Genomic DNA, 18,436 nt, shown 5'->3' on the forward strand with positions numbered 1-18,436 from the left:
TTCTGACCATTTCTCTGCCTCGGTTTGCCTGTAAAGTGCCTCCCAGGATCAGAAGACTCTATGTACAGCGAATGCTCTGGATGGCTCCGACCGTGGCCAGCCCTCCATGCACATTCTCTGCTGGTGGCGTTTTTGAATATTCACTACATACCAGGTGTTGTGCTAAAGGCTGTATGATTATCTTGTCTAATTGCCAACAGTGCCATGATGCTGATGCCAGTATCATCCCCACCTGACAGATGAGAAAATGAATCCACAGCAAGGCTATCACTTGCCTAAGGACACACAGCCAGCAACATCCAGCCTCCCAAGGGAGTGGTGACCGTCTCTCTAGAGCACATGCCCTCCTCCTTGATCATGGGAGAGGATGCCTTCACACCACCTGTGAGGACACCGCAATCTCCAGAGTTGCTTAACAGATCTCAAGGAGGCCTTGCTCAACCCCAGTTAACAAGACAGGAACGTCAGCGCTGGTCAGGCTACAGGGGTCTCCCTTTCCTGGTGCCTCAGGGACAAAACTGAGGAGGACTGGAGAGCCAGCTGTACTTGAGGAACCATTTCCTCTGAGCAAAGGACTCTAGCTCAGGAGCAAGGGAACACTGTACCTTGAGAGCTACCTACAGTGGTCCCAGACTATTTCAGAAACAAAGTCAGACTTCCTTGGAGCAAGGCAAGGGCCAGCTGGGAATGAGAGGGGTTTGAAGCAACATCCCAGTCCAAACGAGCCCCGAATCACCTGCCATTTCCTTCTTGCCATGTACTTCTTCATCCGGTCCTTGGAGAGCTTCTTGGCCTCCATGTTCTTGGTATCTTTCATTAGCCATGGATGCTGAAGGCACTGGGTACAGTCCAGGCGGTTTCTGGAGGAGGAGAGATCAGAGAATTTCTGAGCAGGAGGGGATCTCAGTGATCACTGGTCAGATTAGAAATGGGAGGTTACCTGTCTCTGTTCACATGGCGCAGAGCTCAGGGCTCCCAGCACCCAGTTCCCCCATCAGGACCAGGGCACTGTCCACTTGTCTTTCCCCCGTTGGTATGGGGTGCACTGACTGGACCCAGCCTGGGTCAGAGTTTGGAAGGCCCAAACACCAGGAAAGGAACTGAATCTCCAGACTTGCTCCTGGGGTCCAGGAAGAGTCAGTGCCACAGGGAAATGTATCTGGGGATGACTGGCACCGTAGTATTCCAGGGTGGGGTCTTTCTGCTGGTTACAGGGGGGCTGGGATCCCTGGAGGCCTAATCCTCTGCCTCCCCTTCTAGGGAAGAACAAACCTCTGACAATCAATGAATTCTTCTCATATCTTATGGTGGGGTTGAATGTCAGGTTTTTCCTGTTACAGCTCAAAGAGGTATGTCCTACATACGAATTATGAATTATGACAATCTTAGAACTGCATTGAAACCCAATTTTCTGAAAGTTCTGGGAATCTAGAAATATTTCAGGGCTGTAACTGTTAATTGCAACAGGACTAATGAAACCCAAAGACCCATATGCTAACATACCCAGAAAAATGACTAGAAAAAAGTACAGCAGTACAATGTAGTAATCTTTAAGTAAAGGGATTATGGATGCTTTAAATTTTCTTCAATTCTTCAAATTTTCTACAATTTATGCATTTTACTTTATAGTAGAAAAAGATTTTTTAAAGTGCTGACAGATTTCTGGTTGAAGAAATGCTACACGTAAGAGTTTATGGAAATCTAGTGTTTGAAACTATTTGATTAAAATCAGTTCTTTGGTAAGACAACACATGCATGCAGAGGAACCCGACAGTTTATTACTAGATTATTAAGGTTAGATGAGAAAATCAGCTGTATAAACAATATTGCATTTACCAAATCTTCAATGAATGAAGCTTGGTTGACAAAAGCCATCCTTGAACCAGAGTTATTAGGAGGGAGGTTTCCACCTGGGGAGTGGGGTCTCTCACCTTGGAAATGAATCACCCCCAGGGTCCCTGCCCTGGTAGCTCTCTCTATGCACTCAGAGCCCCCTCACTTTCTTGCTTAAATTTAGCCAATTCTGCTCACCAGGACAGAGTGCGCAAAGGCTGCACAGCCACAGACACAGCCCACCTCCAGCCTAGTCTCCCCACAGCTCCACCTCCAGCCTCTCACTGAAGGCCCCAGGACCTGTATGCCTGCCCTCTCCTCAGAGCTTGGTCATCTGTATGCCCAGACCCAGCAGCGTACCCTCCGTTCACAACTGCTTTCTGTGTTATTTGGTACTGGGCCATCTTCAGGTGGGTAGTTCTTAAGTAAATTAGATGTGAAAAGAGCACCGTGAATAATCTTGGGGTATGAGGACCCTCCAACAGGCTCTCAGCTGCCTCTGTCTGCTCTCACATGTTGGGGGAGAGGATTCCCTGTGAGCCTTAAAGAGCGGCTGAGGTGCCAGCAGGGCTTCATTAGGCCACAGCCACACACAGAACCGTTACCCATGCAGAACGAGCCTCCTCTCCTGCAGCTCTCTACAGGGCTCAAGAAAGGACTTTCTGTGCTTCCAGAGATGGAAACAGTGTCTGGCACCAGGACCAGAGGTCTGGGGGACCCTCCCCTCCCTGCATGCATGCGGGCTGGCCTCACAGTGGCCGCCCTCCCTTCCCCCTCAGGGAACAGCGAGACTGGCCTGGGGCCAAGGGGTGAGGGCATCTGGCCAGGCAGAGGAGAGCCCTGCTCCGCATCAGGAGCGCGGGGCGGGGCCGGCGGGACTGAAGTCCCCCGCTCACTTCATGTCTTTCTTCAGCAGGCTGCTGATGAAGTCCTTGGCATCATCGGAGATCTCATCGAACGCCTCATCGTCGAAGTCCCAGGTGGCAGAGGTGACGTTGGCTAAGGTCTCGTTATCATTGTCACCCATGAAGGGAGAGAGGCCGCTGACCCTGGGGCGAAGAGGAGGACAGCAGGGATGAAGGCAGGTTGGCGGGGTGGGGTGCAGCCCCACATGAGCACCAGGTGAGGGCTGGCAAAGCCCCACCCCAAGTTCTCTAAGCACCCTTGCACCCGCCTTGTCTCCACCTTCAGTTAGAAACAAGGTGTGGCCCCCTGACAGGCTTGTGTGGTCCCAGCCCTTCTCAGTCACTCACTGCTTTGTAGAGGTGCCCTCGCCTCTTGACATCACCCACCAGAGAGGCTGAGGTGGCAGGAACATGGCTTTTAAGGACTTCCACATGGAACGCCACAGCTGATGAGCCCCTCTACCCTTGTCTTCCATTCTTCCTCAAAGCCCCAGCTAGCACTTGACACTCTAGAACCTTCTCTAGGCCCCTTCCTTGGGTCGTCTACCCTTACCATGACCAACTTCTAGGGTAGTGCCCACCATGGCACCCTGCCCCGCCCTTCCTTTGTGCCTTTCAGCTTTCTCTCTCTCTCTCTTCCACTTTTCAGCTCCACAAAGGGGTCTCAGCACAGGAGGTTCAGTGGGTGTGAGCTGGATGAACTTGAGGGCTTTGAACCAGCAAGGGGAGTTCAGGGCACTGTGGGCAATACGCCACTCTCAAAAGCCTCCCTGTGGATGCCTGGCAGAGGACAGAGTGCAGCTTCTTCATTTGCTGGGTGATCTTGGGCAATTCCTCTTGTTCCTATCACCCTTTCTTCCTCCTCTAAAATGGATAGCCACTGCTGAACTATAGGGTCATCACTTCTTTACAGCAGCGAACATTTACCCAAATTCTACCACGTGCCAGGCATGAAGGAAAAAGCTAACACAGAGGACCTCATCAAATCCTGACACCACCCTATCACACAGAAAGCTCATGACTTCGCTCTACAGAGGCGGCAACTGAGGCACAAAGAAAGGGTAAGTGACCTGCCCAGGGTGTCCCAGCTGGTGGGACATGAACTCAGGTTGGGGCTCTGGAGGCTGCTGCTTAACTGCTGCTGAACTAGCTCTTCTGTGAAGATGAAGGAAGCCACCGAGTACACAGTAGCAGCCATCTGTGACCATAGATATTGGACGGTGCCTCACCAACCTGTGGTGGCAGGAACAACTCATTTACCAGTTACCCAAGTCAAACAAAATTTGGAAGGTAGAGAATCTAAAGCCAAATAGAACAGAGTTAGGTTCACTGCTCTGACCTCTCACCTCCACTCCATAAACAGCAATGACCCCACCATGCTGACCGAGGCCCACTGCACGGCTGTGCCACCTGCCCAACTGCCTGGAGTCCCACCTTTAGATGGACCCCATACTTGGCTTAATGCCCTGCTGCCAGCATCTTGGAATTCATAATAAGGTTTCAGCAAGTGGCCCCACCTTTTGATTTTGTATATTATGCAGTTGGTCCTGGCCTGATCCTGTCTAAACCCCATGAGATGCCTCTGGGGTCCCAGGCCATCAAGCTCTCAAGTGAGGGCTTCATTAATGTTGCTTCTCCCAAATCCTTATAAGTACATCATCGTAAAAAATAACCCAATAACAGCTTCTGGAGCTGTTTTGGCATGCAAATGGCCTCGGCTTATGAAATACACCCATAGCCACTGAATTTGGTGGAACAAAACTGACCTGGAAGAAAGCTCGCCCACCATGGGAGAAGCCCTCTGGTGAATGATTTTATAAGGAAAGAAAAGCTTTTGCAATATGAATTATCTCACCCTAATCAGCATATTTGTGTTTTTGAATAATAGACTTTTGTAGTTGATTTTCTTAAAGTAGGACACGGATTTGTTTTATGAAGGCAAAGAGATGACGATTCTCACTCCTGTCGAGTTAGGGAAAGGTGGGAGTTTACCTGAGCCTGTGCTTTCCTCTCTCCGGGCCTCAGTTTCCCCTTTTATACACCATGCGGCCCTAGGCTAGATCTCCCAGAGGCCTCTCGGCACCTGGCATTTCTGCCACCTCGTGTGGCCTAAGTGAGCCTCATCAAGCAGCAGCATGTCTCTGCCTGTCAGTTACCTGCTACTTCTTGTCTTTACATTTTCCATTGGAAACAAAGAGGGGGAAACTCCTGCAGCACTCTAAGAGATGGCAGGAAAAGCCAGCGAGCCTGCGGTGGAATGCTGAAAGGTCCCCTCTGCAAACCTCCTTTCCTAATTAGGAACTGTAATCCTGCAAAGATAGGACTTAATCTCTGCGATTTGCACAGGCAGACGAGCCTCCTGGCCTCTGGCCCTCCTCTGTCCTGGCAGTCCAAACCATCTGAAATACCCTCTGTGTCCTGTGTCCTGGTTGGTTTTTTGCCTTTTGAGTTTCCCCAGTGTTCTCCCTACTGAACAGCAGAGTAAACTCTCTGAAAAGTTACTCTCTGGAGTAAAACTTAGAAAATACATATACACAGCAAAGTGACATAGAGAGTTTGAATTTTCAGTAGTTAGTGCTGTTTCTGGGTGGTGGGATTTTGCTGGAGGTTTTTTTTTTTTTTTTTTCTAACTTTCTTTTTTGGAATTTATTGTTAGAATTTCTGTAAGAGATAATGTCTGTTTTTTTTTTTTTTTAAACAAAAAAGGTCACCTGTTTGTTAAAAATCAACCAGAGAACAAATACACTGTTAGCATTATAGCACAACTCTTTTCCCCTTCCTAGTCTTATTTGGTTTTTAACCAATTTATTTATCTGATTTTCAAAAAAATGTGGGATCTGAGCAAGCCTGTGGATGTGTTACTTCTTCCTCACTTCACATCTCAATATGTACAGTCTCCACGTTCACGCTGAACAATGAAGAGTACAAAGGTCATGGCTGCAGGATGCTCTAAGTTCTCCGTTCTTCTTTTTGCAGTACTGGGGATCAAACCCAGAGCCTTGTTAATAATAGGCAAGGCTCTACTACTCAGTCACATCCCCAGCCCCTTTTTAAAAGTTTGAGACAGGGTCTCACAAGTGGCCTTGAACTTGCGATCCCCCGCCTCAGCCTCTTCAGTAGCTGAGATTACAGGTGTGAGCAACACTTGGCTACCAACCCTAATTTCTTAATTCTTACCTTCAGTCCAGAACTTCGCTGGGGAATTTAGTGCAGAGATCTGTCCTGCTATCAGGGCAGAATTTCAGGAGAGCAGAGGGCACAGAAATGCCTCTTGGGCTACACTTTCTCCATGTTGTTTTTCAAGGTGCAGACCAGCAAGGGGACCTCACATCTGCCAGCAGAGTTACTGACTGCTGCAGAAGGACTTCCTCTTTACCCCATTTAACCTTCAGATACTCTGGTGGCAACTTGAGAGGGCTGGGCAGGTCCACAGAAGACCTGAGTGTTTTGCTGTTGTTTTTTTTTCAATGGCTGAGGAAGCAGAGGCCTGGGTCCTCTGCTGTCCTGTTAAACACAGCTCACGTGCCTGGGCAGCACAATCTGAAGGTGGTGGCCAGGCTTGGCCAGAGAGCAGGGTGCGGGGAGGTTACAGGACGTGAATCAGCGAGCACATCAAGCTGCTTAGTGGAGAGGGTAGGCAGCCCTGGGTAGGAAGGCAGAGACCACCTGATCCTTCTGAAAAGCCCTGCATCCAGACCCTAGATGCGGGATGTGCCCTATGCTCTGCTTGGGCATGGGACTCCCAAGCTGACTGGGCTGCTGTCCCCAAAAGAACTCACCTGCCACACATCTCTCTTCTGTTCTGGTTTTCCCCTCTTCCCCAACCTACACAAGAATGGGGGCAGCCCCAGCTCTTGACCATGGAAGGTACTCCACAAATGAGCTGAAGTGAGCCAGGCATGGTAGTGCCTCAGGAGGCTGAGGCAGGAGGATTGTGAATTTGAGGCCAGCTTGAACAACTTAGTAAAACCTTGTCTCAAAATAAAGTTAAAAAATAAAAAAGGGTTGGGGGCTGGGGATGTAGTTCACAGGAAGCACACTTGCCTAGCTTGCACGAGGTCCTGGATTCAGTCCCCACTACTGAAAAAAATAAATTCATCAGTCGAAGTGGGAAGAATCCATTGTGGAGACAGGAAGATGAAAGGGAGGGGAAAGTGGAACGTCAATTGCTGCTTCTCCTTCCTTAGAGGTGGTGGAGGGGGAGAGAAATGGAGGAGGGATGAGGCAAGGCACAAAGCAGAATCACCTCCCTGAGGCAGCAAGAGAACACCAAGTGCTCAGGAAATGGGAAGGGGAGATGGCAGATGGAAGGAGGTTTTAGAAAAGGAGGCGGGTGTATAATTTCTTCCACATGCAAGTGTGGCCTGGCGCTCTCTTCCTGCCAGAAACCAAGTGGGTCTTGCTCATTTCAGAAGGCCTCCAGGAGACCCAGGAATCTATTTCCCTCTTCAGAATGAGGTGGGAGAGAACCCAGGTCTGGAAGTGAGCAGGGGCAGGACTTAACCAGGTTTCTGGGCTGGGTGTGTGAAAGAGATCACCCTGGGTGACCCGAGGCAGCTTTCTGGAGGTGCCCACCAAAGGCCCACTGAATTCCAAAAGTGTTATCACTTGGCTACCTACCCCCCACTTGCCATCTCTCACTGGCCCCAGAAAGGAAATCAGGAGTGGCTCTGTTCACAGGTGAAGCCACCCTGACAGGGACTGCCAGACAGATAACTTGGCTGGAAATAGAGGACGAAGCAGGGCAGAGGATACCATGGGGCACCAGAGAATCTCCTCTGGGTGCTTCTAGCAGTGACTCCAGAGTTCTGTATGGCAGGGGCTTACGTCATCTAGTTGACTCCAACTTTTATTTTTGGCACCATGTTGCTCTGCCAAGAGCCCTAGCTCTGGAGGGGATCTCCCAGATCCAGATCAGTATTGAGGAATCAGACCAGAGGCATCCCAGAAGGCAGTGGCCCTCAGTGGTGGGTGCAGGAGCCAGGGCATTGTGTAGGGTTGAGCCAGGGCTGAGCCAGTACCCATCATGGGCTCCACTGGCCTCCTGCCTGCCCCCAACTCCTCCCTCCTGATAGTCCCACCCCAAGAACCTTCAGGCTGGTGTCCCATGCATCAAAATTATCCTTCCCTATTTCTTGGTCTTAGCTGTAAAGGTAATCTAGTAAATGGGGTAGCCCAGAACCCAAACCACCATGTTCTTCCACCTAAAAGAATTTTTATTTTAAAATTAAGTGCTCTTATGACCCACTAACTCTATTTCTAGATTATATATCCAAAAGGAATGCTCACTAAAACACGTGGACCAGAATCTTTGACACTCTGAATTGGAAACTACTCAAAATCCCACCAATGTAGAATGGATAAATTAATTGGATTATACTCCCACCATGGCCTACAATGGCTATGTGTGCAGAGTGAACAGTCTACAACTGCAGATAACACTAGGAATGAATTTCACCACTGGAACAAAAGAACTCTGACACTTCCTTCTGTGTGATTTCATTCACACACAGGCCAAGAACAGGCAAAACTAATCCATAGTAAGACATGAGGACAGGGATTGTCACTGGGGGACAGTATCCTGGAAGGCCCTTAAGGGCTGCAGCGCCTGGTGGAGTCAGTCTCCACCTGGGTATAGCCTGGAGTGTGTTCACTGAAAGCTTAATGACGAATCCAGTCACAGCTGTCACTGACCAGTTTGCCCAAGACTGTCCCCATTTTAGCGTGCAAAGTCCTGTATCCTGGGAAACCATGGGTCGTAGGCAAACTGGGACTCTTGGTCACCAGCCCAGACTGTGGGAAATGGACAACCAAGTGGCCTCCATGGCACCAGTTACCTTGACGCCAAATGAATATCAAATCCCTGCCATGACCCACTCCAGGGACCCACTCCAGGTTTGCACGTAAGACTGAACCAACACCCACGTGAAAATCAGTGGCCGTAGAAGTCTCCCCTGTCACAGGGCAGGAAAACACAAGCAGTGAGGCAAATCTCCTTGGTGGCTGAAGGGGAGCCCAGGCACCAAGCCAAGCCATAGGGCAGCAGGGTCTGGACAGAGTGAGCTGACCAAGATGGCTTCTGTAGGACCAGGTGTTTCTCAGGGCTCAGAAACCAAAGTGAGGGCTGAGGTAGCACATGCCTGTAATCCTTGAGACTCAGGAGGCTGAGGCAGGAGGATCGTGAGTTCAAAGCCAGCCTCAGGAACTTAGTGAGACCCAGTCTCAAAAAAAAAAAAAAAAAAAAAGTGCGGGGTGTGCTGGGGATGTGTCTCAATGGTTAAAAACCCCTGGGTTCAATCCCCAGTGCCAGAAAAAGAAAAGAAAAGAAGCCAGAGTGAGACTGGCCAAGCCCAGGGCAGCCCTGGAAGGGCCAGGCTGAGCCCACCACTCTGCTCATTACCACAGGAATCAGAGGACAGCATCAGGTAGGGCTGTCTTTACTCACCAGCGCCATCTCCTGGAGAGTGCTAGTGAGAGGGAGAGGTGGGAGAAGCAGCCTGGCCTGGGGTTTCCTCACTGATTTGGGGTAGGCGAGACTCCCCAGGGTACAGAAACTGGCAGAGTTTCAGCCGAGGGAGGCTGTCCTCACAGGGCACATAGAGAGTAAAACTCCAGGGGTGGAAAAAAAAGTCTTACTGCACCAAAGTCACCCCACTTCTGCCAAAGTTTTTGTAACAGTGGTTACTAAACCCACAGGGCATTAAAGTCACCGAGAGCCTTTTCCTACCTTGGTCTCTAAAAGTAGTTCTTCCTTAAGTTTTCTATGAAAACCTTCAATTTCTCTTTGTTTTGACATTAACAAAAATAATTTTTTTTAAAAGCATGCATGTATTTCTGCATCTTTGGGGAGACCATCTCAAAATTTGCCACACAAGTTCAGGGATGCCTCTGAGGCTAAAGACTGCCCGTGGCCTGAAGCTTCAGGGACTAAATCAGTGTGACTCACAAAGAGTGTCTTCTGGAGTTTCCTTACTCCAGGTGTGTCCTCAGATCACCTGCTGCTAGCAGACCTGAGTCAAAGCCTGTAACCTGAGTAGGTACCTAGGTGGCTCATGGATGTTAAGGGTTGCACAGCACAGGTCTAGATTGCTGGCTTCTCCTCTTTCCCCAGCTTGTTAATCTCATTGGTCTTGTTTTCCACCTGAATTCCCAGTTCTGATTGTTTTCTGTTCCTATTTTTCCACTAAAGTGCCTACTCATCAGTACATACTCTGGAGTCAGAGACGAGGCTGGTGATTGAGGTCCTCATCCCAGGAGGACGGGGTGCTGTCCTTGCAAGACAGTAAGGATTCCCAGAGATATGCATCTGGGCTCCCCTGCTTATTTGTGGGCCCATCTACACAGGTGATGGTGCCAGCTGCATTTACCCTACTCCTGACCACGGGCCCCAGCTGCCAGCACTGGGGATCATTAGGGACTCAGCATGGGATCTTGGTGTGTGGTGCTATGCAGCTGCAGAAGGATGATGCAGGCCATTGGTGCACTGGGAGCCCCTGGTGGGCTGGCAGGAATCTGGAATGGGAACCTGTCAGTCTTTGCTCTGGGGTGGGCTCCCCATCATGACCTGCCCTGACCCCTCCCTCACAATATCGTGGCAGCCTGGACCCTTCCGGTGGGACTCTCTGCCCGCCTCCCCTGACAGTCTTGGGACTCACAGGATGTAGCAGATAACCCCGATGCTCCACATGTCCGTGGCGTAGCCGATGGGTTCATAGTTGATCACTTCTGGAGCCACAAACTCTGGGGTGCCAAAGAGGACCTTCAGAGACCCTGCATTCTCTAAAACCAGGACAGAAAGGGGTCAATTGCCAGCACGTTGTGGAGCCAGGTCAAGGTAAGTGCCTGCCCTTTTCTGTGTGTCAAGCCCCAAACTGAAAGGCACAGATGAGGGCTGGGCACTTGGGTGCTCTGTCCTTGGATAACCACACCAAGACACCTGACTTCCTCATTAAACAGGCATCAACCTACCAGAGGAACCAACAAACAACTCGCTCACCTCAGATGTCCTGAGAGGGGTGGGGAGGGCTAGAATAGCACTGAGCACCTGTCTGTGTGGCCCTTTGTGTGTCTGTCTCCATGAGGTGGTTCCCCAAGGCAGGGATTGTGGCTTCTGCTTAATAACGTCTGCCAATCACTGCATCCTATGTACTCTGCTAGGTACTTTGAGAGGTTTTGATTTTCCTATTTAATATTCTGAACACTCTTGAGAAGTAGGAATGATGCCCATGCTACTGAGGACAAAAGTGAGGTCACACAGTGCATCCGAGGTGTTTGGGACCTGAACCAGGTGGTCCAATGGCTGAGCCAGGTTCCCTCCGCTCCTCTCTAGCTCCATATCTCTCCTCCTAGGAGTCATGGGCTGGCTGGGGGCCTAAATCATAGATGGCACCTCGCAGTCACAAAGGACGGGGTGCCCATTAGTTTTTGCAGGGCAGGGACCTGCTGCTGGAGGCTGTCATCAGTATGGGGAGTTGTAGGCCCTTGACCCAGGGGCCATGTCAGGTCTTGTTCAACTCTGCAGGGTCCATGGCAAATGTCCTAAAACAGAGTACTTAGTGGCTTTCACTCAAACCTCCCGTTATGGTGACCACTTCTATTCTCTGATCCTTGGTGGATATCACAGTTGCCACAGACCCTTCCCTCAAGGGAATCTGAACATTGTGTTCCCTGGTTGTGGCACTGCAAGCTCCTGAGGTCAGTGCTTCCCTATTCATTTACTTTATTAATGGGTACTGTACAAAGGCAGGCCCTGGATACTGGCTGCTAATCCCACCCTGTCCCTTTAGCAGGAGAGAGCAGGGCAGGTGTGTTGCCCAGTGTCAGGATGTGCTTCTGGCCTGAATGCACCAACAGCTAGGCAAGCAAAGGCCTTTCAGGACCCTACTCCCTCATTGTCCTCTGTAGGAACAATATGGCCTCAACCAGGACTGGACATCCTAGGACGTCTGCTGGATGGGATTAGCTTGGCCAGTGACTTCCTGCTTTCCACAGTGTTGTGAAATAAAGGCCAGCTTCAAACCAGCTTGGAACTCCCTGTCAACAGAGCAGTGGCTGAGAGGGGAGAGTGAAGCTTTTTGCTCAGATACTGAAACATCAAAGACTGCAGAGCAAAGTGGCTGCAAGCAGTACATGAGGCAGAGTCACTGACCAAAATGACTTTGGGGTGAGTATGAGGCCCTGACTACTTCTCCCCTTCCCTCCTCCAGGGCACAAACATCAGAGGGAATATAGAGACCTTGGACTGGGCTCTGGGTCCTTCAGCTCCAGCACTGCCCCTGGCTCATGGCAGGTTGTGCTGGGCACAGCTCTATGAACCTTCATCTCCTACTCTGCAAGGTGGGGCTCATGAAGTCTGTCCTGCCTACTCCTGGTGAGAATCAATGGGATTTAAAAAAATTATTTTTCAAGTAAAAGTGCTCTGGAAACTGTGCAGTATGATGTAGATGTGAGAGGTCACCACAGTCAAAATTTTTGCTACTAATGACACCCTCCTCCTCCTCATCAAATAAGTAGCTAATGCCTACCTAGTGCTTACCATGCTCAAGGCACTGCTGCTGTTGCTTTATTTTATCAACCTGTTTGGTCCTTGTAATAAGCCTGTGAGGTACTGTATCATTTTACAGGTGTCACACAGTAAGTGGTAACTAAGTGGTAGAGGCTGAATTTGAACCTGAGCAGTCTTCATGGTCTCCCACTTTGGCCCTGATAGGGGAGCACAAACTGCCACTTAACACCACACAGTGGTGACAAGAGAGGTAGGTCAGCCTTACCCAGCCTTCGGGCCAGACCAAAGTCGATGAGCTTGATCCTGGTGCCTGTCTTATTGACACACATGATGTTCTCAGGCTTGAGGTCCAGGTGCACGATGCCCTGCTTGTGGATGTACTCCACCCCCTCGGAGATCTGCCGCATGTACTTGATGCACTCGCGCTCTGTCAGCTCAAAGTCCTCATCGATGATACGCTCGAACAGCTCACCCCCTGAAACTCTGCGGGGACCAGAGTGGAAAGGCACTGTGGTGAGATCCTAGGATCGCGGGGGCTGTGCTGGTGGGGCATCTGGCCCTGGTAGGATGTGGGGTGTGGTACTTCCTGCAGCTTTCTGAGCCCCACCCTTCCATCATGGGAAGAGGGTCAGGGTCTCCTGGATTTCTGCTGGGAGTGGGGTGCTGTCCTGTACCTGCCAAGCTTCAGGGGTCTCAGGGAAAAATAAGAAATCAAGGAAGTACTCAGGCCAGACAGTCTCAGGGGTGGGTGTGAATGGAAGGATTTGGATATGATCTCCTTAGCAAAAAGGTAACCCCTGGGCAGTCTCTTTCCCTCACAGGACTACAGATGCATAAGGAAACATCCTCGTACCCTAGCTGGGTCTTTTTGTCACAGGGAACTTAAGTTTAAAATATAGTTTCCATAAGCATTGATTTTGTACAACCAGGAACAGAAAAAATATTTCTGATAATAAGGAATCCTCAGCAAATTTTCCAGAATCAGTTGGCTATAACCCATTAAACTGACAGGTTTGCATACTCTGGCTAAGCCTAGTATTGGTTTACTTCCTCCAGTGACTAACTTGTCTTGCCTGGACTCCTTCCTCGCCCACGCTGGAAGGGTAATCCTTTGTACCTGGAGAGACTCTGGATCCTGGCCACGTCCATTCCATTCTACTCCTGAAGCCCACAGCCAGGAGTCCTGTGCTAAAGGCTGTCCTGGGCCTCAGCCAACTAGCATATTGTCCTTAAGTGCAAATGCATGATACTGCTAAATACCACTTCTGCTAAAAACAACCTCTGGTCCCCTACCCCAGCTCTCTGAGCCACCTTCCTTGCTCACTGCTTAGCAAGCTTAAAGCATGTCCTTGGCAATGTATGCAGCATTCAGATACCAGTACACCTTCTTTCCTACAACAGCCTGAAGGTCCTCCAGCTGGACAAGGCTTGGTGGAGTTCTTCTGGGACTGTGTTCTTGCAAGGGTGTACCTTCTCCTAAGGGGAGTCATCATGAAGAGATGAAGGTCTGACTCGGAACCCTGTCTACCTTTTACAAACTATGTGAATTTGAGAAAATTAACCCTACAGAGCCCTTGTTTCCTTATTTTTCCCACCTCACTGAGTTGCTAGGAATGTAGAAACTTTGTAAAGTATCACTCCTGACACACAGGAGGTGCTCAGTACATATTATTGTTTGATATTCTCTGGTGGGCCAGGTGGATCTTGTCACTGACCTCTGTGGGAGAAATAGACAGGGATGCACTGTGGGGTCCAGCTCACCATGGCCTGTCCACCTCCATCAACATACAATACTGCTGGCAGGACAGAGCTGGGAAAGCTTAGTACGTGCCAGTGGCCACTAGGGGGCGCTAAAACCAATGCTTCAGGACCAACCCAAGGAGGAGGTTTCTGCACAGCTAGCAGGTGGCGCCTTTGTCCTTAAGCCCTTTTGCTTTCCACCAAGGCTTGAAGACAAACTCTACAATGTTAGGTCTTAGGTGCTTCTTAACATTTCTGTGCCTCAGTTTCTTCATGTGTAATCTGAAGATAAAAATATCACCACCCACAGGGTTGCTCCTGAGATGGAGTGAATTAATATAGGCAAAGTGCTTAGGAAGGTGACTTGTGAACATAGTAAGTTCAAGCTGATTATGAATTTTTTATTTTAAAGAATCACTTGGGGCTCTCACTGAAAATACACATTCCCAAGCTTCTTCCCTGGAGATTCTGGAAATCTTGGGAAGGATCTGAAGATCAGTATTTTTAAGACGTACCCAGTTACTCTCATGGTCAGACATGTTTGGGAAATACTGGCTTACTCCACTACCATCCTGGTGGATAGCTGAAATCCACATCCTAAAAGAAATCCCTCCCTATTTCTCTATATGAAACGCTCTCCTTCTGTGGGCGTTATTGTCTCTGCACTTTTCGTGTCAAGCCAGCCTTGTCTCAAAGTTGTTTGTCAGCATGTCTACAAAGGTCTGGCTCACCTCCAGGCCTTCATTTGCACCTGGCAGTATCTGGAACAGATAAGATGCCCCAAAATGTTTGCTTTTAAGTTTGCACTATTCTGAGAAAGCAAGCAACCATTATTTTCAGTGCCTTTGGGAATGTCTGAGGCAATGCGCGGCAGATATCTGAGCCATGAAGATAATGACTAAGGCACTTCTAGAGGTAACTTATTCAATATTAGTTCAAACAGGTTTGCTCCTATTTCAAATAAGCAGGATTAATGGCTCTGAATGTCTCTCTCCAAAATGCTCTAGACTACGATGGAAGGTTGGTTTGGTAGAAAGAAACCACCATCCACAGGCATAGGATAATGCTAAGGGCCAAGACTGGGCCAGAGGAAATGTGTGCTTAGTAAATTAATAGTGAGTGGGTGAAAAAATAAATGAAATACCTATTATCACCAAGGTTACCTATCCCAAGGGATCAAATTTATCCTCAAAGCTTTAGGTCTCGGCCAGCCCTCAGTGGCAGTTAGAAGGAATGATGCTAGTCAGAGATTCATTACTCAGGCCCTCTCTTCTTTATCTCATGGCATCTAGCTGGATGCTCTTTAATCAGTTTTGCACAGTAGCACAAAGGTGAGGTCAGCTACCAATGATTCAGCCTAAACTTCACGTCCTCTTCAGTGCTGCGGGTCCTACCACCACTTGGAATAGCCCAAACACTTTCAAAAGGACAAGCCCAGGCTCCAGGCCAGGTCTCAGAGCAACACTGCTGTATGATGGGGGCTTGTCCAGTAATTTCAGAAGTCAGAAAGGCTGAAGACACATTTATTCTTCTTTCTCACACATCTGAGACAGCTGAAAGGAAGGAATACATTTCTATATCACCAAGCATCACTCTTCTCTTGAGTTCAGTTTCCCCATCAAACAAGGAGAATAGCAAATTGCATTGTTAAACATCAAGCTGTCCCTCACTGTGGCTAATCTTAGAACGGTTAGGCTGGCAGGGACATATGGATGGAGTACATACATCCTGCTCCTCTCTCCTTGGGTTGAGTTTCTATCAAGGGGTAGGCTCCAGAGCCCAAGGGCAGACAATGAATCTTCTGGCATCTGTGCATGTAAGACTTGCTCCTGTCCATGGGGGAGGAGTAGGGTGGAGGGATGAAAGCCAGACCAGCTGAAACCTTCTTATATTTCTCCCTGCTTTTTCCATCCAGCTTGCCAACTCCCAATTCCAAGCTAAGTATGGTATTCTGCCCACTGGTGCTGCCGACTGGCCTTACCCAGACTCGGCTGCCTTCTGCCCCCTCTCACGAACTTGCTCAAGGATTAACTTCTAAAGATAAGACATTTCTACACATGTCCTCATATGCCCACTCTGCCTGGACTACGCAATTTGTTCTAAAGCAACTCTGAAAAGCTGCAGCCCCCCCCAGGGTATTGTGGGAGGTAGGATGAACGAGGTCATAGACATGGGTTAAACACTTACTGACAGTTGAGGGGGGGAGCAAATGTGAGTTTGATCATAAGACACAAGTGAAGATTTTCTCTGAGTCATTTATGATTCCACAGAATTGTAGATTTTTATAGCCAAAAGGGAGGCTTGGGATTAATTATTCAGCCCAAATTCCTCTTTTGCTGGTAGAATTGAACAATTATAAAATTGAACTTGAGGCCAAGCTTCCTGAATACTAGGAATTTGTTCCACGAATTTGTGGTATTCAATGTTAAAATGTTCATATCATACTTTTAAATGGAAAAAAGACCAGGAGACAGAGGAAATCAATGTATGATACTACTGAGAGTCACCCCCATTACAGGCGCTGTGTTTTAAAAGCATTGTTCCACTTAATTCACACAGCATTCAGGAGACCACTTTAATAGCCTCTTTTATGGATAATAAAACTAAGGATTGGCGCAGTTGAGTAAACTTATTCAAGGTCAGATAACAGGTAAGAGGCAGAGCTGGGATCTAAAGTAAGGTCTACCTGACTCACATCTGTGCTCTAAACTCCTCTTGCCTGTCCTGAGGAACACATTAGGAAAGGAGTATATTCATGTGTTCCTGCAGTCAGGGGAGAGAAGAGGCTGCTATTATTCTACTCACAGACCTTATCTTTCCTGGGGAAGAATGCCCGGATGCTGAGGGATACTTTCCCAAGGACTCAGATCCCCAAAGTTCAGAATGCATCATGCAAGGATGCTGAAGGCAATTCTATAATAGCTGCAAAATTTTCAAAAGTGCAGACCCTTACCACCAGTGCTCCCCCACTTCTGGGAACATAAGCTACAGATATACAGAGGCATGAGTGAAAAGAAGTGTGTTTGAGGTTACAAACAATGCTTATTTGCAAAAGTAAAAGCCTGGAAAGTACCCGACTGCTTATTGAAAGCAGATAGCTCAAAGACATGAGATGTGTCCATACGGTGAGATCCCAGGAAGCTGTGAGAACAAAGGTCTGACTATCACACTGCATAGGAAAATGCAAAGTGTGGAATAGCAAGTACAATAAGTTACTTTGGTCTTAAAAGGCAAGAAAGTAAGAAGATATATGTCATATACATTCATATTTTCATAAAGAAACTTTGGAAGAAATACCAACAGAAATCAATAAAATTGTCCACCTCTGGTGGAGGTGGAAGTAAGGTAGCAACAGAGTAGATGGCGGATGGGGGTGGGAATAAAATTTTTCATTGTGTATTTTCTTATAATTTTTGATATGATGGTATATTTTCAAAAAATTCCAAATATTCAGATGCACAAAGGAAATCCATAAAAAAATGCAGAAGCTGTGGAGGACACCTGGCTTATTGGTACCAGTGTGTTTGTGTAGTGTGTGTGTTTGTGTATGTCTGAGAGAGCAGGAGGGAGGTAGAGGATTAGGATGTAGAGGAAACAATGGATTTTGGGGAAGCCTTGGCTGGAGGTCATCTGATCCATTCCCCTGCCTCAGCAGAGAAAGTGCTACTTTGGTGAGTGAGAAGTCAAAAGGGCACACTTAAGGGTGCAACAGGGTCACACAGAAGCTCAGTGAAAGAACCAGAGCAAAGAGTCTACTCCTGGATTCTGGGTCCCCAGCCCTGGGTCCCCTTTACTTTTGTAGGGAGTCAGGAAGCTGCCCGTCCTTTCCCCTCAAACTTAGACCACCTCTAGGTGAGACTGCCCTGCATGAAATCAAGGAGACTGGGGATAGTTTTGGCCCTTTTGCAGGGACACTAGAGGGGAAAGGGTGCAGGGTCCTGGAAGATTGTGCTATTGAGGAAATGAGCACAGGATGACAGGAAGGCCACCATCCAAGGGGTCTGGGTCAGTTCTGGTTCCTACTGGTCACCCCTGGCCACAGGCTGGGAAGAATCTTGCCCAGCACATCCCAGTGCAGCTCTGTCTACTTTGGGTCAGAAGTGGCTGAGATGGGACAGTGGGACGGACACAGGCAGGGGATGCCAGGCCTGCACGCCACTCACATCTCCAGGACCATGACAATATTGGCCTTTTCTTCAAAGGCATCCACGCACTGGACCAGCTTGGGGTGGTGGAGGCAGTTCATGATGCTGATCTCCTGCCGGATATTCTCTTTTTCTTTTGCTGAATATGCCTTGAAGAATTTCCCTGCCCAGATTTTTCCAGTTTTCTTTTCTACAAGTCGAAAGACTTGTCCAAATTTCCCCCTACACAAAAAAAGGGAGGAAAGAAAAGCCAAATTTAGTCAAGCTTTCTACTAAGTTGGGCTGGCTAACTGTGGCGGCAGGACAAA

At 48.6% G+C, this 18,436-nt stretch overlaps 1 protein-coding gene across 3 annotated transcripts in view; it reads right to left on the minus strand.

Moving 5' to 3' along the window:
• MYLK (myosin light chain kinase) overlaps window positions 1-18,436 on the minus strand; it is a 118,037-nt gene that overhangs the window by 11,927 nt on the left and 87,674 nt on the right. For all 3 annotated transcript variants that reach the window (XM_079155262.1, XM_079155261.1, XM_079155263.1), the window contains 5 exons: window positions 18,147-18,350; window positions 12,509-12,726; window positions 10,394-10,517; window positions 2,730-2,882; window positions 737-860 (listed from right to left, as the gene is read on the minus strand). In XM_079155262.1, the coding sequence (XP_079011388.1) occupies window positions 737-860; window positions 2,730-2,882; window positions 10,394-10,517; window positions 12,509-12,726; window positions 18,147-18,350 (823 nt within the window). The remainder of the gene's footprint in view (window positions 1-736; window positions 861-2,729; window positions 2,883-10,393; window positions 10,518-12,508; window positions 12,727-18,146; window positions 18,351-18,436) is intronic.

The sequence above is a fragment of the Sciurus vulgaris genome (genome assembly GCF_902686455.1).
Source record: "Sciurus vulgaris genome assembly, chromosome: 10".
In the NCBI taxonomy this organism is placed as follows: Eukaryota; Metazoa; Chordata; class Mammalia; order Rodentia; family Sciuridae; genus Sciurus; species Sciurus vulgaris.